Below are 24,228 nucleotides of genomic sequence, written 5' to 3' on the forward strand. Positions count from 1 at the left end.
ACAGGCTTGCTCTATGGAAGCTGCACTTCATCTTGCAGTGTGATTGCCTTGGAATGCCAAAGAATGTCCCTTCAGCACCTCTGGCCTCTGGTCTTCCCAACTGGCCCCTTCACTCCATTTGACCTAGATGCATTGCACCTGCATCCTAAATACCTATGTGTTTCCTCTGCCTACACACAATTCAGTGTATTCTCTGGCACTGATTTTTATCAGTAAAATAAGTTTAATAACATATATATATGTACAGACACACACATACATATATACACACACATAAAACTATATATATATATTTAAAAGATAGCTCCCTTTAGGTTTCATACATTCCAACTCCCTTCTGGAACTCTAGTTTCATTGACGAGACAGGGCAGAGACAACTCAAGCCTCCGGAAAAAAAAATGACTTTAAACATTTTGGGTGTTTTGGGGCACCTAGGTAGCTCAGTCGGTTAAGCATCTACCTTCAACTCAGGTCATGATCCCAGGGTCCTGGGTGGAGCCCTGCACTGGGCTTCCTGCTCAGCAGGAAGTTTCCTTCTCCCTCTCCTAAGCTCTGGAAAGAAAGAAAGAAAAGAAAGAAAAGAAAAAAGAAAAAAGAAAAGAAAAGAAAGAAAAAGAAGAAAAGAAAAGAAAAGAAAGAAAAGAAAAGAAAGAAAAGAAAAGAAAAGAAGAAAAGAAAAGAGAAGAGAAGAGAAGAGAAGGAAGGAAGGAAGGAAGGAAGGAAGGAAGGAAGGAAGAAGGAAGGAAGGAAGGAAGGAAGGAGAAAGAAAGAAAGAAAGAAAAAGAAAGAAAGAAAAAGAAAGAAAGAAAGAAAGAAAGAAAAAGAAAAAAGAAAGAAAAGAAAGAAAAAGGAAGGAAGAAAAGAAGAGAAAGAAAGAAAGAAAGAAAGAAAGAAAGAAAGAAAGAGAAAGAAAGAAAGAAAGTTAGTTAGTTAAAAAAAAAAATAAAAAGAAAAGAAAAAACCCTGGGTGTTTTATTAGCCTGGATCAAAGCCTGGGACCTAAATTCTGGGAGCCAAGATAAATCTCAGAAACTAGACCTCAGGCTCTGAATTCCTAAGAATTTTCTCTGTGGGGTGTGTGTGTGTGTGTGTGTGTGTGTGTGTGTTTAAACAATTAGCCCTGTTCAGAATCTTTAAGGGACTTAAAAACCAAACATTCTTTATAGATTTTTTTTTTTCAATTTTAAGCACCTCAGGGCCAGGGTTCCTATGTAATGCATGACGAGAGTTAGAATCAAGGGCAAAAGGTCAGCAGACCGTTGTGCGTTCTAGTTCCTGCTACCCCGTGGCCATCTAGGAGTCAGGTGGAGGGGAACACACAGCCTCTAGAGCCCCAGTGCCCCCTACACCTGTGGTCACAGGCCTGGCAGAGTGGGCCAAAATGGCAACCTGCGAGAGCAGTGGGGGGAGCAGGCAGCCAGAAATGGGGTTCAAGAAAGCAGAGGGCTGAAAGTAAAAGGAGGGCAAGGCAAAGGGAGTAGAAGAGGAAAAGGATGGAGAAGGAACAGATGAGTAGAAAGAAGACAGAGGGCAAACAAGCTGCAAATGCAGTAGGGACGGACCTCTAAACTTGAAGCAAGCAAACTTTTTCACTGTGTCCCAAAGAGGGCATGGGGAGGCCTGAGGTAAAGCTGCACAAGGAGAGATTAACTAGCACACAGGGAGACTGAACTTCGCCAGGGTGTGGCAGAAGGCAGGATGAACACAAAGAGGTGAGACCACTTGGTGTGAGCAGGATGGAAAGAAAACTAACTATTTATACTTTAAAGTGCTTTCATGAGGCAGTCCTAATCTAGAGACTGCCTGATTTCCAGAGGAAATTAACCTCATGCTCTTAGAGCCTCAGCATTTTTGAACCTTCTGAGGACCTCCTCATCACTACAAGTCAGTCAGACCCATGACAGGGGACCATCCCCGAGCACTAGCACATGGGAACAGATCTGACTGCCCACATTCAGTGAGGAACGGCTGGTTGGAGGCCTCCTAGAGAGAAGACCTCCAAACACACAGCCACCACCACTCAGTGGATATTAAAAGTTTCCTCATCAAAACCAAAAACACTCTGATTTGAGAATGTAATCATATAATACCTGCTTGGCAAAAATGTACGGTTGGCTATAGAACAAAAAGAACTATCTGAATCCAAACTATTGCCTCTTAATCCTTTAATTAGACTAAGTCCTTGAGAAGGAAGCACAATTCATTGTTACTCAAAGAAATCAAGAGCAAATACAGACTATGACAAACCTACACACACACACGTGCATACACACATAACGATGCTTTCATATACAAATGAATCAACACTCATGCTGAAGGGCTTGCAATCTAACAAGAAATATATTTGTTTATGAGAGCCATAATTTGGGACATTACAAAGTTCTCCAGAGATGTGGTAGGAAAACTGTGGTAAGAGGGCGAGACTCGGCAACCCCCGGGCATGTCAAAAGATGTGCACAAACTCTCTCGGGTGAACTCTGCTCTGACTTCAATCCAAAAGGGTTTGCACACAGGGCCCGACAGCTTTAGTGGCTGGAAGGCCCCAGCTCGAGAGAATTTATTCGGAACCTTTCTTCTTTTTCTCCTTTTTCTTCACAGGTGTGTCATGTAATGTAGCGTCCATAGCTACTTCAACTTGGTTTTGTAGCTTTTTCTTTTCTCTCCTTTTCTTGGACTTTAGGGTAATGTCCTGGACATGAGGTGGCCACACACAATCTTCTCCATTTTCGGCAGAAACATCAGAATTCTTGTCCCAACAAGGGTCTCCAAGCTGCCACTCAACTTGGTGTCTCTTCTTCTTGGCCTTGGGTACGGTGTAAGTCTCCACTTTTCTATCTTTTGCCTCTTTCTTTCTTTTCTTTCCCTTTTTTCTTTCCATTTGGGTCTCTGCAAAGTCAGGCCCTGCTGCTATGACCTGTGGCTTGTTCTTTAGCTCTGCCATCCGCTTGGCAAAGTACTCCTGGATGGTGAAGGCACTGGTCGTTGTAGTGGAGGATGTGTTCCCATCTGGAGTGGCAGGGCTGGAATCATCCTAAGGTGGGGGAAAAAAGTAAAACCAATTAAGCATCAACTGCCTATTCCTCACAGCATCCCAGAGGATGCACAAGGAGCTACTTACACTCAGGAGGCAGCCAGGCTGACTGCCCAGCTGCCACCTTGTCTCTTTGTCCCTCACTTTGAGAGAGCTGAACTGCAAAGCACAGAACAAGGTGGCTAGACACTGGCTGAATACTACATGTATTCAAACAGAAGCTAACTTTGTAAGTGAGCTGGCAAGTCACCTACATGGAATACTGAGTAAACAGCTCCTTAGCAACAATGTTAGAACTGATGACTAAGTACCCAGAATCTCCCTTAAAAAAACAAGGACATTGAAGTCCTCCGGCTCTTTGATTTTGTTGGATACCTACTTCAGCTCTGTTATGGATTACACAAGTCTCTGTGCATTGACCTAGAAGCAAAGATGACACATGCATATGTTAACCCTTCCTGTAACAGGAGCCCAATGCCAATCCAGAACCTGGTATGTCAGAAACACCTGTCTCCTCACCCAGAAGAGATCACATCAAGGTTTGAAGTCCAAGTGTTCCTTCTCCACCCACCACAGGTTAGCATGGGGAACACTTCCTCTCTCGGCTAGGGGTGGGGAGAAGGGAGATGGCCCCATCCCTACTCTAACATGGACTAGACACTCATGGCTGTATTAGTCTTGTTTCCAAATGTAAGGAATTACTCACGCATTAACAGCTGGGATTGAGTGAGGTTTACATTTTAATTTTAAATAAATGTATTCAGCTATAGGCTTTAGAAGTGAGAAAATTCCTAACTCAACAGGCTGGGATAAAAAATGAAATGCCACTATCATCATATGGGTTGTGGCTGGCTGGCAGTAAGATGATGAAAACCTGTGAGAGAAAAGTAAGTACCTACAAGATGAAGAATACAAAGACTATGCTTTAAGTCAAGTCAATGTCCGGAGTAACTATGCCCACAGAAACCTTTAAACTAATTGAGTCATTAGACAATAATTCTAAGCTTGGGTTTTCATAATTACCTAGCTTCTTCCATCATATTTACTTATTTGCACAGAAGACTGATTGATCCTTTCACATTGGGAGAGTGCGAAATGGGTTTTCTGAATAAATTTGTTACTAAATTAGGATTCTACAAATTATTCTGAACTTGTCAAGTAAAGATCTGCCTATGCAGCTAACTTTATTACAAACCAACATATAAATGGACCATGCATTTTCTTGATACAGAACTCAAAAACCAGGTCAGTGGAATCCATGTAGCATCCTTTCTGAAACCCCAGCAGAATCAATATTCCATCAATGAGCAATTGGGCCTTGAGTGGTCACTGCCCCCAGAGAGTTCTCACCAAAAGGTACCTTGCCAACAACATCACAACGTATCTAATTAACACAAATCACATTTTGGGCTAAAAACACAAAATCATGTGGTCAATTTTTAAAATTTCAAAATGTAAAATGCAGAACATATGGAACAAACCAACTAAGCCTTGGGAAAAAGTTCAAATGTTACCTATCAGCATTCAATTCTGGCTACAATCCCAACAGGTAATTTCACACACAAAAAATTTTAAATACAAGCTGCCCCAGGAGGGGGGAAAAAAGTCACTTGTCTTTTCACTCTTAAATGTTGAAAAAGCTGAAATTCTGCATAGAATGAAAAATCTCAAGGTCTCTTGGTACTAGCTAATCCCAGTTTGATGGACAAGAATCCTCTTGCCCGCCTTTTAAGGGCACACAGCCACACCCAGACAGCACACCGTCTGTGAAGGTAAGGTGGCCCATTTATGTAAAACAGGTCTCATTTAGTTTCATGGCATTGAAAGGAGTTTATCTTATGTGGGCCAACTCTTCTGATGTCTGAGGAACTGAAATTTAAATTATATCCTATGGCTCCTTACCTTGCTCATCCTATGTATTTTTACTTCCTGAATTCCCTCTTTGAACAGTTAAATCATAGGAACTAATTGCTCATATTAATCACACTTTTAATTATTAGGAAATATAAAACTATTTTTGAGTCACTTGTTGAATTCAGCAGGCCTCTCTAATCCCAGAAAATAACTATGCTCATAATCAACTCCTTATGGTGATAAGGATTTTAATAACCACGGGCCACTGCACACCAAGCTTAGCAGGGCATGGAGACAATCAAGAGGTGCCAGCACCCAAATCCTATTGATCTCAAAGAAAGTGTAGGCAAAACAATGGCTTGCTGAGGGCCATTTACTGCCAAGGGCAGCCACCCTCCCACATGGTAGGAATGTATGTGTCTGTTTCAAAAACCACGGAAACAGCAGTAATCAGTTGCAGATCTGATAGTTTTAAGAGCAGTGCCCAGGACTCCTACTTCATAAACTCCTATTTTATGATTTTACACAGCATAAACCTAGTTTTACTATAGTGATTGTAATCCCCGTATTCTATATTCTTGGCCATGAATCTAAAAGATGTACACCTTTTTAAGAAAATGAAAACTTTTTCATGTTTGGATTTACTTCAACGTGAAAATGTACTGAGAAAAGCAAATGACTTTCTAGTCATTTGAAATAGAGACAACTTGCATTGCTCTACATTTTCATTAATCATATAATACAACCTCAAAAAAAATCTGTAATGCCACATGTGACTTCGTCTATGACTTTGTAAACTTTTGAGAATGCACCAATTTGCTAGCAGTGTTCTAAAAACTAGCCAAATAAATTACAAATAGCTTGAAAACTTCCAGTTCCATACAAAATACTACAAAGGGAGGTATGATTAGCTAATCATCTTACTAAACATTTGATCTAAGCCTAGAAATTCAGGAAAGTTTTTTTTTTCTTTCCCTAATTCTTGCTATTAACTAATGTAGGTCCTTAGGTGAATCCCATAGCCTCTCTAGGCCTCAGTTGGCTACCATCAAGTCAAAGTAGGTTAAACAAGGTCACTTCTAAGGTCCCTTGAGGGTCTACAACTTACTCATCTCTGAAATGACATTTATGATGGCCATTCCTGTGATAGAAGAGAGCAGAGAAGGTACAGGGAGGCAGTATAAGCAGCAGAAGAGATGAACTCTGTTCACAGAAAATCACCACCCCAACTGTCAAGCCAAGATACCGCAGTGAGACCAATGTTCCCACAGTGTACTCACAGAAAAACATTTCTACACCACCTGTAAGAAAGCATGTAGCCGAAAAGTAGATCCAGTAATATCATTTGGAAGAGCTGAAAGAGCCAAATACTATTTGTATTGAAGAGCTGTTCAGAATTTGTTTAAAACAACAGACACTATATAGAGGCTAAAATCAATAAAAGCAAAAAATTGGAGCAACTATTAACTGGAGGATGAATCTATTTTATACCTATATCCCGGAAATCATCCCAAATACCTCTAAGAAAGGTAGTAACAATCTATAACTTTTAAAAATGATAATAAATTCTTTCTGTACTTAACAATTTTGAAGGTTCTTTTTCTATGCCTTGGCTTGAAGATCTCCACTGATCCTTCAACTGATGGGGTTTCAAAGGCACTGATCCTGCCCGATGCAGGATCTCCACTGAGCCTTTACATACCCTAAATTTGTGCTCTCCAAAGGCAGAGAGCATGGGGGATGTGTTAATGATTTTACCTGACTGGAATCAAAACTGTGGTGGGCTTCTGGAATAAATCATGGGCAACCTCTCTCTTGGCTTTTATGCCTTCACAGATTCTTTAAGTCCCGGCTTGAGTGGGCCAAGAGTTTGAATAGCTGCCTAGTAACGCTAAGTCCAAGGAGAAATGCAGGCTTTCACTTCGGTCTAGTGAAGGATACAGGTAGCACCGTCATCTGTGGGAGCTGGGCTCCGTCATGTGCAATCCCCCCAGCCTTTGTGCTGACCACAGTCTCCTGTCAGTTCACATCGGGCAGGGACGTGTCCGAAGTAACCATGCATGTTCAGGACAAAGCAGGACACCTAAGATGAAGAAGCTTTTCAAAGAAAGAAGTCCGTGAATGGGGGGGGGGGGGGGGGCGGGGCGGGGGGGGAACAGTAAGGGAATAACAAAGCAGTTTTAAAATAAACCTCTCCCTAAATTTGTAATATATCCACCGTAATGCCTTCCTTTTTGTCACTCAGAAAGACCCAAGGGTACATTTAGAGTTTTGAAATATTTTACAAGTATTTTAGAAGCTACTCTTTTGAAAATATAAAGTGAAACAGTTTCTTGAGTTGTTTCATGAGTTAGTATGGTCTGTCCCCAGAAAAACCTCAGTCTTCTCATTTCTCTCAGAGCTTATGAGTATGTGTTTAAAAAAAAAAAAAAAATCTGGTAATCAGTTTTCCCAAATGATGGCTAGGGTCTGAATTTTTACCCAAGCAAGAAATATTCTGTGGGTTAGACTCAGGAGGCTTGTTCCTCACTTCACAGAACCTCAATGTGTTATTTTATAATTTTTTAAGATTTATTTATTCATGAGAGACACAGAGAGAAAGGCAGAAAAGGCAGAGATATAGGCAGAGGAAGAAGCAGGCTCCCTGTGGGAAGCCAGATGCAGAACTCAATCCCAGGACCCTGGGTTCAAGACCTGAGCCTAAGGCAGACGTTCAACCACTGAGCCACCCAGGTGTCCTGAACCTCAATGCTTTAAAGTCAGAAAGGCACCGTGGGAATGCTCCACTCAATCGCAGAAGGAAAACTTGATGCAATGTGGCCATACCTGGATGTACTGAAGAAAGCAGCCATCATTTCTTACTTAGACACCTTCAACATGCCAGTCACTTATTATCTTAAGTCAGCCCATGTGACCCTCACAGCAACCTGAGGAGCATCATTCTGCAGGTCTTGTGGCAGGACCTGGCAGCAGGAGGACTCAGATCCAAGGCTGCCAGACATGACGTCCTTTCTCTTTCCACCACGGCATTCTAACTTTTAGCCTGTGTCACACAGACTCACTTGTCACTGATTCTCTCCTTAGATTTGTATAGCAGCTGGTCATATAATCCATGGACAAAGATCCATGCTCAACTGACAGAGGGCAGAAAGTGATGCAAAAGCTTCGTGTAGAAAAAAAGATCAGAAATAGGTACCACTTTCCAAACAGAAAAAAAAACTGCTTATCTAGTTTGCGGTTTATATAAATAAAAAATAGCCCAAAGCCAGGCTGAAGAGTTTTATAATTAGTCAAAGTAGCATGTAAATTCACTTAGCAAAGTCTGAGGGTTTTGAAGCAGGAAGTAAAAGCCAAGTCCAACCTTCCACCTAAGGCAAGACTCCCTCATGGATCGATGTCTTAGGACTTCCACCCAGACACCTCCAATACAGACAGTGATTATTTAGTGAGACGGGCAGTCAGTCCCTCCTATTGTTAACTTGCTTTGTCTCTGTTTTCTCATCAGCAACAATTAGATTCTAGTGGTTCAAGCCTATACACTTTGTGCCATCCTGAGAGCTGGAGAATCTTAGGACCTAAACCCATCTTTGACATTCTGAATTACCACTGGGATTGGGGTTTGCAGGGCAGAGGGATGCAAAGGAAACAAGACCTTGTGGAGAGAGATCCTTGGGACATCAATTATAATATTCCACAATCATCTCAGGTGCCTGAAAGATGCCTACAAATATGCATGTCAACTTTTCTTCAATATCCACAGAATTGTGAGTTTGTTGTTTCCCTCTGTTATTTCTCTCCAGAGACTCTGCAGCTCAATGAGCTATCTGCTCAAGCACTTCTTGGTTCAGAATCTTCTGTGTCTTTCAAACATGTATAGTAAGATTAACAGCAAAGCGCCCAAATAAAGAGGATTCTCTATTGTTCTCTGAAGAATGTTGTTAGTATTTTTCAGGGCAGGAAAACAGAGCAGTTTGGGTTGAGAATTCAGTGAGGTGTCTGGGGCAAACACACTCTAAGTATAAAATCTTAACTTATGATAGCAGATTAGCCCAATGATGGGGTTTCAAAGGCAAAAGCCTTTCAGCTCACAGGCCTTTATCATATGTCACTGCTGACCTTAAGTGACAAGATGGTTGAAGCCTTTTGATTTCCATGTTAAAACACAAGAGATCATGCTGTAACAGTAATCCTTCAATGAACCTTCTTTCCTCATTGAAAGAAAAAGTAGACACCCCAGAGCTCAAAAGTAATGGTTTAGCAACTGGAGTTATTAGCTCTGACAGCTGTTGCCTGTGATGAACAAATGCTCGCTTCTACTCTCCTCTCTTGTCAGCTTGTGCTGGATTAGTCTGTGAAAAGTTAAGAAAGCCTGGCAAGTGAGTGGTTTGAAAGAACATTTTGTATCTTTTCCAAATTTTTCAGCAGGACAGCTTTGACAAATACAAATTATGTCTTGATGTACTCCTGGGGTGTAGAAATTGCACCCATTCATTTTGGACAGAAATAAAGTCATGAAGTAATTTCATCACTTATCAGGAAGAAGGCACTGCTAGATTTGTATGCACTAAACCCTCTGCCAACAGATGGAGAATGGGCTGATGGAGTCACTCATTATGCGGGCCTATGATATTCCTGCAGATCCTTTATACATAGCCAGGGGCATCACCTTCTTGAAGATGGAGCGTAAAATTCCCTCCTTCAACAAGCCTGATCCCTTGTGGAACATCTTCTCTTGTCTGTCTGTGGCTAGCAATAAATTAGTTACTTCTATTTTCTGATTTTGCACAATTTGCTGTGTAAGTGTCTTCCCAAGAAAATGTTAAGTTCCTTGAGGGCAGAGATTGTTTCTATTTCATTTATATTTGGTACACACTCTCCAAGGAGGAACAATCGCATGATAAGTGCTCAAGGAAAGCACATAAGACACCAAGTCCAAGTGGATCAAGGCTGGGAGATACTCCCACTGCTACTCACTGAGCCACAAGCTTTGTGTTTATTGGTATAAATTTGTCTGCATATCAGGCAAGCCTAATGACTAGAAGGTGCTTGGAAGGGTAGGAAGGAGTCTGCATTTTGTAGTATACATTCTTCCCATCCAGATGAAACCATTTCCTTCTCATCAAATGTCACCATGCCTCATGGTACACACAGCTTCTTCAATTACTGCAAGGTACAGTTGAGTGCCTTTTAGAGTGATCACCCAGTTACCCTCTATGGTCCTTAATGATGCAGAGGAGTTCAGTCAGCCGATGCACACTTCTCCTCTGGTCTATTCCTCCACATGTTACCACAGTCACCTCCCAGGAGATAAGTAAATCGGGAAAGAAAAACCATAGGTGCTGTGTTGTATGAGAATTTTCACATGCACTGTGAGACTGGCTGAACAAATTAAAAGAACAGCCTGCATGGGCTGAATTGCTCTTGTCATCAAAAGAAAAGGTTGGACAGCAAGAAAGTTCTAGGGCCTATCAGAGGCAAAAGTAGGACCTTATTCTGAAAAGAAACAATTGGATGAAAGTTCCACTATAAGCTCCAGTTGCAAGTTATTAAGGGTACAGCCTATGTTGCATCCTGAGCTAAAGATATAACCTGGGAAAGCCTCTGATTCTAGACAGTCATCAAAACGGGTTTGTCTCCAAAGGTTAAGCTAAACAGTGATCAATACTGCTAATCAGAAAGCAGGAATTGTGCCATTGTGCCGACACTTCTCTTCCTGCTTTCCAAATGTACCTTTGTGGTTTCCATATAATTGAAAACATTTAGTGTTTTACTGACAAAGAACTGTTTCTGCATTCACAAAGTTTATTTAGTGTGAAGTCTTGTGTTTTTTCTTGTTTTTTTTTTTCTTTTCTTCAAGATCTTCATCATTCACATCTGGAGTTAGGCTAAACAAAGTTTCAACCAATATGAGGAATCTGCCAGGGAAACACAACTGCTTTTATTTATTTGTTTTTATTTATAAAATATTTTATTTATTTATTCATGAGAGACACAGAGACAGAGAGAGGCAGAGACACAGGCAGAGGGAGAAGCAGGCTCCATGCAGGGAGCCTGACGTGGGACTCAATCCCAGGTCCCCGGGATCAGGCCCTGGGCCGAAGGCAGGCACTGAACTGCTGAGCCACCCGTCTGCCCCACAACTGCTTTTAGAGTTAAAAACAAAAAAACTCACCCTGACTGAAAAGAAATTTTGATTAAAAGTTGGGTTAAAAATAAAAAATATTGGCAGAATTATGCAGCAACTCAACTGGAAAGCATATACAGACACTGTGTATTTTGGGGGACAGGTTGCCAAGTGTGCAGATACAAACAGGCTCTAGGAACCCATGGCACGTGTTAGAAGCCCACTGTGCAGGGGTTCCAAGAGAGCGCTGTCTGCAAAAGGGTTGGCAAACTATGGCCCACAGGCCAAATACAGCCTGTTGATCTCTGAACACCTCACAAACTAAAGAAAGATTTTTACAGGGCATTTGGGTGGCTTAGTTGGTTAGGTGTGAGCCTTCAGCTCAGGTCATGGTTTCAGGATCCTGTAATCGAGTCTCACATCAGGCTCCGTACTTGGTGGGGAGCCTGCTTCTCCCTCTCCCACTCTCCCCTGCGGTTGTTCTCTCTTGCTGTCAAATAAATAAAATCTTTAAAAAAAAAAAAAAAAAGGTTGTTACATTTTAAGGGCACCTGGGTGGCACAGTTAGTTAAGTGTCTGACTCTTGATTTCGGCTCAGGTCATGATTATAAGGTTGGGAGACTGAGCCCTAATTTGCACTCCGCACTCAGCATGGAGTCTACATCAGATTCTCTTTCTCCCTCTGCACCTTCCCACTCTTCTCTCAATAAATAAATAAAAATATTTTTTTTTTTAAAAAAAAGGTTTTTACATCTTATATGGTTAGGGGGAAAAAATCAAAAGACTATCTCATGACTTGTGAAAATTATGTGAATTTTAAATATCAGTGTCCATAAATAATGTTTTGAATTTCATCAGTAAAGAATTTGTGGAAGTTTGTTTTCTCTCTAGTATATAAATAAACATAATAGATGCTAAGCAAGTATTTGCTGGACAAATGAGTCAATTTATTATGAAGTATTTGCTTTTTGAAAGTGTTAGATGCTTCTGAGGTATACACATACATATACACACACATATATATATGGAATTGGGGGGTTTTGAGTTTGATGGTAATTCTCAGTGTCCTTCACTTGCTACCTTCCTGAATTAATGCCAGTGAATGGCAGAGAGGCTGCTTATTGAGGTCTGATTTCAAGCAGCAAAAGATAGTAGACGAGGACAAAGTTTGGTGGTGAAAGTTTTATCATATATCAAAAAAAGTTTGATCATATATCAAAGTGAACTTTCAACACCCTATAGTCTTAAAGAGATATCTTTCTAATAACTTTGCTTGCAATTTACAAACTCAGACAAATTAACTGGACATCTCAGAAAAGACAATGGAGAATTGGAGGGACAAAATATCTTGTTCTGCACTGGACAACAGTAGAGCAATACAAATAATCCCAAATTCCCCATATTAAGGCCAACGCTAACAAAGCTGTTCATTTCTACTTTTCTCCTTTTGCCTTATCAGCTGCTCCAATTACCATTCATTAAGAAAAGCCAACATAAACATGTTTTAAAAGGATGGTTCTCTATGGCAACACCTTCTCAAGTAACTGACATCAAAACTACTGACAAGAGTCATACAGCCTCTGGGGGAAAAGAGAGGAAAGAAAAAAGGAGCAGGTTTCCTGCCTCCCTGAAAGGTCCTAAGGCTTGGAAAGTTGCAGTGACTCATGTGACAACATTTCACAACATACTAGCCCTTATAAGATAAATGAGGCTCCTCCAAAGTTAGAAATGATCAATGTGACATAGACACCAAGTTCTTTGAATGAAGTCTAAAAATAACCCAAACGGACTATATTTTATAATTCTAGGTCAATTGGTTCTCTTTGCTGCTCACTGGAGGCAGGACAAATAGCTTTTATCCATAGTTGAAAGCTAGTATCTGAATCGTAAAGAACAGAAGCAGAGGCTACCAGAGGATCTGTCTCTTCCATCTTTATGCCACAGAAGACTTGAAAATTGTTTAGAAATCATGAAAACTCAAACTTAGGCTACCTATTATAGAACGCATAGCATTTCCTGAAGAACTCAGAGAACCCAGTATTTTCAAACTGGGATTAGAATAGGAATAGTTATCTGGAATAGTCAAGATTATTTTTAAGAGAAAGATAAATTAAGTAAATGAAGTCACTAACAAAGGTTCTTCCCTTATTTCTTGTGTATTATGTAAAGTTAACCTTTCTATACTCTTTTTAATTGACCGGAAATCAAAATAATAATTAAAAACATATACTTCTTAGGAGTAAATGTGGTAGGGTAAATAATTCTATATTTAAAGGACATTTAAGTTACTAGTAAGACTAAATAAAATTGTAAACTCATGAAGCAAGTAATAAAAGTAAATGACACAAAAATGCAATCTTGAAAGGCTCAGGTCCAATGATTTGGCCATCCTGTCCCTCATGAACAGCCACCGAGCAGCTACTATTTACCTGACCAGGGTTGGTACCCAGATAAGATAGTCTGTCTCCTATTCCAAGGCAGACAGACTAAAAAATAATAATAAAAAATGAGGCAGTGGTAGATCTCAAGTAAGTGGTCTTCCCACCACCAAAAAAATTAAAATAAAAAAAAATACATTGGAAGAATTTGTTTTTAGAAGAAAAACTAAATGATAAGAAAACCAACAACAAAACAACCTTCAACAAACCCCTAACTGATTATATGGAGATCACAATTTTAAAGAGCTCATAGCATGTAAACATTACTACTATTAAATACACAACTCTTCTGTGTTATTATACATATTAAACATATAATCTCTTATTTTTATGTAGGCTATAATAATTATTTTTATTTGGTAAGGAAGAATGATAATATATTAAAAGTTTAAGCAAAAAAGAACAAGTAATGCCTCCTCCCTACCTGCTTGGAATCTAAAAAGGTTCTATAAAGTAAGACCTGCTTCCTGTTTCTGCCCCGAACTGGCTCCACCTCTGTGGAAATTCAATGCCCTGTTGCACAGTGCTTCTCAAACTATCAGGGGTGAAGGGCCAACTATTTTTCTTTTTAAAATCTCCAGTCCATTGTGGAAGGAGACTTTTATACATAGACCAGGACTATTTACTAAGTAAATAAAATACAGTATACAGTAACATAGAATACAATAAAATATTTAAGAATACTGGGAAGGTGAAATTTTAAAAAGACATAGGAAACACAAGTTCTTATTTATGAAACGTAGTATCAAGCTATAAAAGTTTCCAGATGCCTACCCTAACTTCTTTTTTATTCCTTAGTAATTATTTTATTGTTTATTTTTTAATTTTTTTATTGGAGTTCAATTTGCCAACATATAGCATAACACCCAGTGCTCATCCCACCAAGTGCCCCCCTCAGTGCCCATCACCCAGTCACCCAACCCCCCCCGCCCAACTCCCCTTCTACTACCCCTTGTTCATTTCCCAGAGTTAGGTGTCTCTCATGTTTTGTCACTCTCACTGATATTTTCACTCATTTTCTCTCCTCCACCTTTATTTATTCCCTTTCACTAATTTGTATATTCCCCAAATGAATGAGACCATGTAATGTTTGTCCTTTTCCGACTGACTCATTTCACTCAGCATAATACCCTCCAGGTCCCTCCACATCAAAGCAAATGATGGGTATTAGTCGTTTCTAATGGCTGAGTAATATTCCATTGTATACATAGACCACAGCTTCTTTATCCATTCATCTTTCGACGGACACCGAGGCTCCTTCCACAGTTTGGCTATTATGGACATTGCTGCTATAAACATCGAAGTGCAGGTGTCCCAGCGTTTTACTGAATCTATATCTTTAACCTACCCTAACTCTGTCCTTGCCATGGGCTGGTCTGTGACCACACTGTGAGGGGCAGCGGTATAAAGTATTAGCTACCAAAAGAAAGAAAGGTGATGATTCAATGTAGGGCAAGTGGCAATCACCTAAGTGTCAAAAATTGGACTCACATCTGACAGAATGTGTGATCTTAGACAAGTCACTGGCCTTTCTGCATCTCACAATAAGTCATTTGCAAATGAGGAAGGACGGCTACTGAGTGACTTTTCTCAAACAGTTTTGCACTGTGTGTCATTCTTCAAATGGAATCTTAAACAAAGGCCAAAAGGTAACACATCAGAACTGTGGCTGAGGCAGGGCTAGGGAAATTCAAAGCTCATGTCCTAAACCTCCTCTCCCCTGGAAAGGCCCCGGACGCATCTCTGGAGAAACTCCGAGGGTTCTATGCGGAATTGGAAAAAAACAGCTATGGTTTTTAAGGTCCATTGAAATTCTAACATTCTACCACATAGCCTTGATAATTTCACAGCACTCAGAGTCAGGAGACTAAGCTTTCAAGAATAAAATCAGGACTTCACTGTTATATAATATACACAATTCTTAAACTTGTCATTAACGTTTAGAATTCCAGCAACTGGCTGTCAGAAGTGTCCAGTGAAAATTTCTTCCAAAAATGGTAACAAAGTATTAAGCCCGGTCTCCTCAATACTGTAAAGTCCTAAGTTGCAAACTGGGTGCTGAGGATCCAGATGATTCAGAATGATGCCATTCTTCCCGCTTCACCTGGTGAGGCTCCAAAGAGGACCCAGAGGGAGATGGTAATGCCCAGATGCACATCACTGGTGCCCCTTCAAACTATAACATGAGAGGCAAAGCATTGCCTTCTCACCAACCATGGCCATGCTCTAACCCAAAGGAAGGTTCCTCTTCATCCTATTTTCATTACATCACAGGATGAAAATCTGGCAGAGAATGTCATTTCTGTTTTCCTGGCAGGACAGAAGGATAGAAGGAAAAATGAGCCAATATTTCACTCTTTTCTTCCAACACTGGGCCATCTGTGTGTCAATTTCTTATTATCACAAAAGCTCTCAAAACCATTTGCTTGATCTGTCGACAAACAAAAAGCCAAATAAATCTAATCCTTTCAGTCCAAACCTATGCCCTGGCAAAAGTCTAACCAAACAAAACAGTCCAGTGACTTACAACTCTTGGGTTGTTCTGGTAGTCCTTCCCTTCACCCTCCACTTTTTTCTTCTTCTTTTTTAATGAGCGTTTTATTCTAAATTAGGTTTGTTAACTATAAGACGATATAAATTTTTACTGTATTAAAACAACTTTCAAAAAAGCAATGACCCACTTTCTCCTTTCTGGCTCATATAGAAAGTAGAGGAAGGCCCCCAATCCCTGTTTGAAGTCCCTGCTGCCAGGAGCTGGTCGGTTTATGTCTCTTGTCCTAGGACAGGAAAAGGATGCACTCTCGGCACCATGTGCTAGAGAGAGATAAGGCCAGAGATTTCTGTCCTCAGCACCTTATCAGCTCTTCCTGCTACTTTCCAGAGCAGACAGCACCAGGACTGGCAATAAACTAAACTAGTCTAAGGCCCGGGGGGTAGAGGTGGGGGTGCGCGGGTGGGTGAGCAGCTTGAGATTGGAGGGTGGGAGGAAGGGGAAGGGGTATAAAATAGAGAAAAGAGTTGAGGTTTTTAATATATCTTAAAATGCTTCAGCCTACATAAAATTGCCCTCTCCCCCACCCCATTTTAAACACATTTGTTTTATATCTCTTTTTGCTAAAACTGCAGTCACAGGGATAAAAGTTTTTATAAGAACTTCCTCTCTGGTTGGAATGCACCACCACTTTCCTTGCTTTGAGCCCTGCCCCTCACTGCCTTGTGCTACTGGCTCCTGGGCACGTAGCACAGGATCCATCTGCCGTTGATGCTCTGACAGGGGCCTATAAACCACAGGCTGCAGAGAGAGTACTTTCTAGCTTTCTATGGGCACCCATGCTTCATTTACACAACTAGCGTTTTCTGGGCCCAATTCCATTTCCAGGTTGCAAAGGAACAAGCAGGGCTATGAGACACACCCCCCAATACAGAAGGAGGTCGGTCACTGATGGCCTCTTTCATTCTGCAACAAATCACACCTGCGAATCCAAGAAGGTAGCCATGCATTAGAAATCCTGGTCCTTTTTGGGCCGGGGAACAAATATCACTGCTGGAGAAGAATCTAGACCAAGCAGGGAAATTAAAAATTAGTTATGGCCTCAGTTATTTCTAATAAACTAATATGAAAATAATACAAATTTAGTGGTCTTCTTTTTAAAACTATTACCATGGAAATTTCCAAACATCTAGAAAAGTTGAGAAAACAGTAAAATGAATATAATAATAATATCCAATACCAAGCTTTAACCATTATCAACACATAACCATTAACAACTCTATTCCCATTAATTCAAAGCAAATCAAAGATATACTTCCATCTATTAATGTCTTAGTATGTATGTCTAAAAGATAACAGCTCCAAGAAAAATCCACAACTAGAGTACTATTATCACATAAAAAGATTAATAGAAATTCTTTCACATCACTAAATATTTATAGTCTGTGTTCACACTGCTTTTATGGTCTTTTAAGTTATTTCTTATTATGGTTCATTTGTCATCTATTGTGATTAGTTGATGTGTCTCTTGTCTTTTAGGCTATTCGTTCTCATTCCTTTTTTCGTTGTTTCAATTTCTTATTGATGAAACCAACTCATTTGTGCTATAGGGTTCTCCCAGAATCTGAATTTTGCTGACTGGATCCCTGTGGTACAGTATGGGTTAACATGTTCCTGTCTCATGGATGTCCTGTAAAGTTAAATCTAGAGGCATCTTTCTTTTCTAATGCAGTGCTTCTTCAATACAGCATGTTGTTTTATGAAAAACTGGGATGGATTCATGATTAAGTAAGCTTGGGAAAACAAATTCATGCTATTCCTCCCTTTGATTCATAATGTACACTATTATCTGAGATATCTAGCATACAGATATACAGATATATACAGTATACAGATACTGCCATAATCTATTAAGATGAGTAGTTAGTTCTCTCGATTATATCTTACAGCTAAATATTTGATTTACCTTGTTCCAAGGGGGTGGGCTTTTACCCCCCCCCCTTTTATGCGAAACTGGCAGACACCTGGTAGAAAAGTGACAAGAGTACCAGACAAGCATTCTGTTAGGAAAACCAGCTTGCTAAGTGACTTTGGAAGAAGAGGCTAGCTCTTCTCTAGATATCTCATTATTAAAATGGTAGTAACCATTCCCAGATTTAGTCAGAAATATCACTCTTCCATCTTCGAAAGGAAGGCAGCAGAGAAATAACATGTCTTAAATCACACAAGTATGTATATGTCAAGTTTTAAGACTGCCTACAATCTATTTTCTTTTTAGCATTATGTGCAAGCCGTCAGAACTATATATATTCAGAAAGTTGGATAACCAGGGTGAAGAAAGATCTTAGAACCAGGCTCCACTTAAAAGTTTGTGCAGAGTTCAAACTATAGAATGATGAATAATTTCTAATATAATCAAGAGGATAAAAATGGAGAACATAATTAAGAATCAATGAACATATAACAAAATGAAAGTTTCAGAAAGCAATCCCTAAAAATAAAATGAAACATATACATCTGATTATTCATTAGTGTTGAATACCTACACAGAATGGAATTCCAATGACTTTAAAACAGCATAATTTGACTGTACATACCCTAATGGGATACCCTGAGGACAAAAAGAACTGGTAAAACAGAACCAAAAAAAAAAACACCTCAACCTGTTTTGATAATCGAGTTACTGCTGTTATTCTGTAACTATCATGTATGTAATGGGAAATAAACAAATGAGTAAATAATAGTATAATGGTTTCATTTCTAGAATCCATAGATTTCAAGAATTCTTATTGTGGGGAAATAAAGAAAAAAGAAAAAAGATTAATATAATGTTAAGTCCTATGGTTCTGAATTTGAATCAGTAATACAAATATAAATTCATAATATGTTTTATTATTAAAAAATATATATTTCTATCCATGTAACAAGGCCTAGGTACAAAGACCAAACCTAATGGCAATGAGCAAACCTACTGCCCAGACTATAGTCTCTAAACATTATTTACCACAAAAAGGAACCAGGAAGAAATGGATAACTCCAAGTCTGAGGCAGCAAATATAAAATGTAAGCCTGGAAAATCTCTTACAAGGTAGGAAGGAATGATGAAATACCACTATAGGGTCATGTCAAAAGAATTCAGGAACCAACTTGAAGAGGCTTCCACTGGGCAAAGATGGAAAATCTGATCATCAATAAAAATAATAAAGGTAACACACTGAAACAACAGATATATTTCACTCCATGAGCAATAGAAAAAAGGAAAACTCAATTGGTCACTTTCAGACAATGCTAGAGAACCTTTCATTTGAACACTGGTAAATAAAAGTAAAATATCATTTATTTATTACCTCAGGGTAAACAGATGTGTGGAAATTTCTATTCTAAATTTCATTCTAAAATTGAAAAAAAAAAACAAGATATGAAGGGAATCCATAGATTGAAAGAAACGTAAAAATATGTATCAACTGTTATATGTGAGCCTTATTTGGATCATGATTCAAAGAAATGTAAAGAGAGCCAAAACGAGGGGTGCCTGGGTGGCTCAGTTAGTTAAGAGTCTGCCTTCAGCTCGGGTCATGATCTCAGGGTCCCCGGGAATTGATCCCTGAGTCTGGCTACCTACTCAGTGGGGAGTCTGCTTTTCTCCTTCCCTCTGCCACTCCCATGTGCACTCTCTCTAGCTCCCCTGCCATCTTGTATAGATAAAATCTTTTTTCAAAAAAAGAAAGCCAAAATCTATAACATTTTTGAAAACTGAAATTGAACACTTATTGATTATTAGCACACAATTATTAAGAGTATAATAATGGTCTTGGAATTATACATTTTTAAAAAGTCCTTTAGCTTTTAGACATACAAGCTGAAGTACTAAAATACTTATGGATGAAATGTTATGAGTTCAGGAATTTATTTTAGACTAACACAGGGGAGAAGTGTCTGGGGCCCCTCTCTATCCACCTTCATAGTCTAGCCATATAAGTATGTTAGCTGTCCCCCAAAAGGCCCTTTGTTTTTTCAAGGATCTGTGTCGTTGTGGAAATGCTCTTCTCTCCTCCTGAGGCCTTTCAACCTGGCCAACTACAACTCCTTTAAGATGTCACACATAAGTTACTTTCTTTAATGTCTGCAAGCTGAATGCATCACTACATTACATATGTTCCAATGCCTTTGTTCCAGTTGATCATGTACATCTTGACTTCCCAACTGGACTGTGTATAGGAACTTTGTCTTATTTATTCATTTAATCATTTGTCATGCAACAATGCTACTGGGTGACAAGGTCAAATATCCGAGTTAAATAGAAGAAGGAATTAGAAAAGTCTCAAGGAGGGGAAAAAGAAAACAAAGAAAAAAGAAAACAATTAAAATATTTCTTAGCAGAAAAATGATGAAATAATGAGAGATTATTACCTGGAAGGAGTCACAACCAAGACTCTAGGCTGAGCCTGATCCTATAGTTTCAAAACACAGATAAATAGAAAACAGTCTCTGTTTATGGCTCACTCATAAGTTCAAGACATAAACATCTAACTTTATCTATTAATTTTAAGAAAGTGCCAAGGTATCAGTTCTACGTCTTTATAAGGAAAAAGGAGCCTAAAATAAAATGTGACCAATGATGATAATGTGTCATGTATCAAGATCAATCCAATTCCAAGTAACTGAGATCCATTAAAAAACAGAGTAATATGAATGCCATGCCTTTGCCTCCTTAACAATATATTTATCCTCTTAAAAGGGAAGAAGGGATGAGGTGAGAATAAGGATGAGAATCTAAAATTAAAAAAATTTTTTTTTCAGAGAGAGAGAGAGGCAGCAAGTTCTCTGACTTCAGCTATAGCAACTTCTTGCTAGTCACGTCTCCAAAGGTAAGGGAAACAAAGGTAAAAATGAAGTATTGGGACTTCATCAAGATAAAAAGCACCGCAAAGGAAATAGTCAACTTTTCCAACAAAACCAAAAGACATCTGACAGAATGGGAAAAGATATTTGTAAATGTCTTATCAGATAAAGGGCTAGTATCTAAAATCTATAAAGAACTCATCAAACTCAACACCCAAAGAACAAATGATCCAGTCAAAAAATGGACATGAACAGACATTTCTTCAAAGAAGACATACAAATGGCCAACAGACACATGAAAAAAATGTTTAACTTTATTACTTGGTATCAGGGAAATACAAATCAAAACCACAATGAGATACCACTTCATACCAGTAAGAATGGCTAAAATTAATACATCAGAAAACAACAAATGCTGACAAGGATGAGGAGAAAGGAGGAACCCTCTTACACTGCTGGTGGGAATGCTAGCTGGTCACTCTGGAAAACAGTATGGAGGTTCCACAAAAAGTTAAAAATAGAGCTACTCTATGACATAGCAATTGCACTACTATGTATTTACCCAAAGACACAAACGTAGTAATCCAAAGGGGCACTTGCACCCCAATGTTTATAGCACCAATGTCCACAATAGCCAAACTATGGAAAGAGCCCAGATGTCCATCAACAGATGAATGGACAAAGAAGATGTTAATCAGTCATCAAAAAAAAAAAAAAAAAAAAAAAAAAGAAAAGAAAAGAAATCTTACCATTTGCAACAATGTGGATGTAATTAGAAGATATTATGCTTAGTGAAATAAGTCAATCAGAGAAAGACAATTATATGATCTCACTCATATGTGGAATTTAAGAAAACAGAGGATCATAGAGGAAGGGAGGGAAAAATAAGACGAAATCAGAGAGGGAGATAAACCATAAGAGATTCTTAATTATAGGAAACAGGCTCAGAGTTGCTGGAAGGGAGGTTGGGGGGATGGGGTAACTGGGTGATGGACATCATGAAGGCACATGATTTAAAGAGCACTGGGTATTATATACAACTGATGAATCAGTGACCTCTACCTCTAAAACTAATACCATACATTAATTAACTGAATTTAAATAAAATAAAATAAAATTTAATAAAGAGAGAGAGAGAGGGATCCCTGGGTGGCGCAGTGGTTTGGCGCCTGCCTTTGGCCCAGGGCGCGATCCTGGAGACCCGGGATCGAATCCCACATCAGGCTCCCGGTGCATGGAGCCTGCTTCTCCCTCTGCCTATGTCTCTGCCTCTCTCTCTCTCTCTCTCTCTCTCTGTGACTATCATAAATAAATAAAAATTAAAAAAAAAAATAAAGAGAGAGAGAGTACATACATAAATAAGCAGAGAGGCAAGGGGCATAGAGGGGCAGGAGAAGAAGAGAATCTTGGAGCCCAACGCAGTGCTCAATCTCAAGACTCTGATATCATGACCTGAGCCAAATCAAGAGTTAGATGTTTCACTGACTGAGCCACGCAGGCACCCCAAAATTAAATGGTTGATTTAACTAAGTGAAATGTCAATATTTAACTTTAAAAGAATAGCATACATTTTTGAAAAGATTTTCTTAGGATCATACAGAAATAGGCACACCATTTCCAAACCAGAACTTCAACAACTTTGGAATAAGAACTAGGTAAATATCTAAAGTTTACACTCTATTTACAAGCTTTAGTGATCTGTAGAAATAAAACTAACTTTACTGCTTTCCAGAGTCTACTCAGCAATTCCTGTAATTTAAAGCTACCCTCCTTTTAGAAAGGGCCTTGATATGAATGTTTAGATTTTACTTTAGTAAAGTAGCTTCTGCAAGTTGGCTTTCTTGTTTGTAGAAATAAAAACCCAACTAAATCTAGGTTGTTGAAATCAAGACAAAATAAGTGTAAGCACTTATTAAAAAGTGATTTGGAGTTCAGGCTCACAAAATGCTTCAAGACCAGTCAAGTAAAACTTAGAATCTCCATATGATTTTAAGAGTTGGAATGAGAATTACAGAAATCCTGGATGTCAGGGCACAGAATTGACTGGAGGCTGGTTGCCATTATTGCTACTACTGCTTGAAACAACTCTGATGCAGAAAAGATAAACTTGTCAAAGAACAACAGCTGACAAATCAAAACCCAACCATTTCAGCCCTGTGCTGTTTGCGGAGATTGAGAGCCATTTGAAGAAATAAACCTCTGAGTGAACTTCCTAGAGGCTCAGTTGGCTTCAGATAAGAATTAACAGAACCTTGACAATCAGAAAGACCTACCAGCACTCTGATTCCTGATAAGCGAACTTATAATTTAAATCTTAGGGGGGGGGGGGAATTATTTAGAAAATCCTTATAAAGGTAAGTCTCTTTAGATTAAAGACTGAGTTTAAAACAGAATTTTCGGGTTGTTATAAAGCAGTTCCAATGGAATTACTTAAGATTACAATTTAATGACTGACAAGCATCAAAAAATATGCTAAACTACACTGAGAGCTATTAGTGAGATCCTATTAATTTAGGGCCAGGTTTAAGCTTCTCACATTCTAGGGAAGAAATGACCCAGCAAATTAACAAGTAAGAGTCCTCCTTAAGAGTTTACTTTAGAACCAAAGTCCACAGAAGACAAGATTCTTAAAGTTCATCCAATAGTGTTTCAGTAATAAATTATTCAAATGACATAATTACAAAATAGCTTGAATTACAAAGCATTCCTAAGGCTAAGGAAAATAAATTACTTAAAAGAAAGGCTTTCAGGTAGCCTCATGGAATTTAATGATGCTCACTTAGATACAAACATTTGCTGTACTAATTACAATTAGTTCTTAACAAATAATAGTATTTTTTTTTCCTGTGGCACAAAGTTTCTTTAACTCCAAGCTTCAACAAGGAATTAAAGAAAATCTTGAATTTTCACAACACTGAACAAAACAGTGTTGAAAGGTCCACTTGCAAATCCCTGATTTAGAATGTAGGTTGCCTGCCTGTCTATGTGTATCTGCATCTATACACACACATACCCTATTTAAGGCTGGAGTAACACATTGTTACAAAGGTACACAAACAGTGCTGTGACTAGTTCCTTCCTCCTTAGCTAGACAAGTATTTAGATTTATTGGCCAGGCATATCAAATTACAGATGGTAGAATTAGTTACCTAAAAAGATTCTGGGCTGTGCATACTACTAGAGGAAGGGATTTTACATGGTTAGGATTGCAGATCTAGAACATAGTAAGTAGAAAGATAAAGCTGTCCATTTTATCACTGAAAGTGCACAGATTCTATGGGACATGAAACATTCGGGTTGTACTTTGAGTCAAGTAACTTCTGCAGGTCAGCTTTTCTGTGTGTAGAAACAGAACCCTCCCGCCTCAGCCTAGTTTATTGAGGTCAAGACATAATTTTTTTTTCAAGACATAAATTTAAGCATTTGTTAAAATGGTATTTAGAGTTCA

The 24,228-nt window shown here is 39.0% G+C and overlaps 1 protein-coding gene across 3 annotated transcripts in view; it reads right to left on the minus strand.

Annotated features, from left to right (window-relative positions):
* Window positions 1-2,313: 2,313 nt before the first annotated feature.
* PINX1 (PIN2 (TERF1) interacting telomerase inhibitor 1) overlaps window positions 2,314-24,228 on the minus strand; it is an 84,929-nt gene continuing 63,014 nt past the window's right edge. For all 3 annotated transcript variants that reach the window (XM_026007822.2, XM_072719632.1, XM_072719633.1), the window contains exon 7: window positions 2,314-3,031. In XM_026007822.2, coding sequence (XP_025863607.2) covers window positions 2,558-3,031 — 474 coding nt within the window. In that variant the 3' untranslated portion in view covers window positions 2,314-2,557. The remainder of the gene's footprint in view (window positions 3,032-24,228) is intronic.

The sequence above is a fragment of the Vulpes vulpes genome, chromosome 9 (genome assembly GCF_048418805.1).
Source record: "Vulpes vulpes isolate BD-2025 chromosome 9, VulVul3, whole genome shotgun sequence".
Lineage (NCBI taxonomy): Eukaryota > Metazoa > Chordata > Mammalia > Carnivora > Canidae > Vulpes > Vulpes vulpes.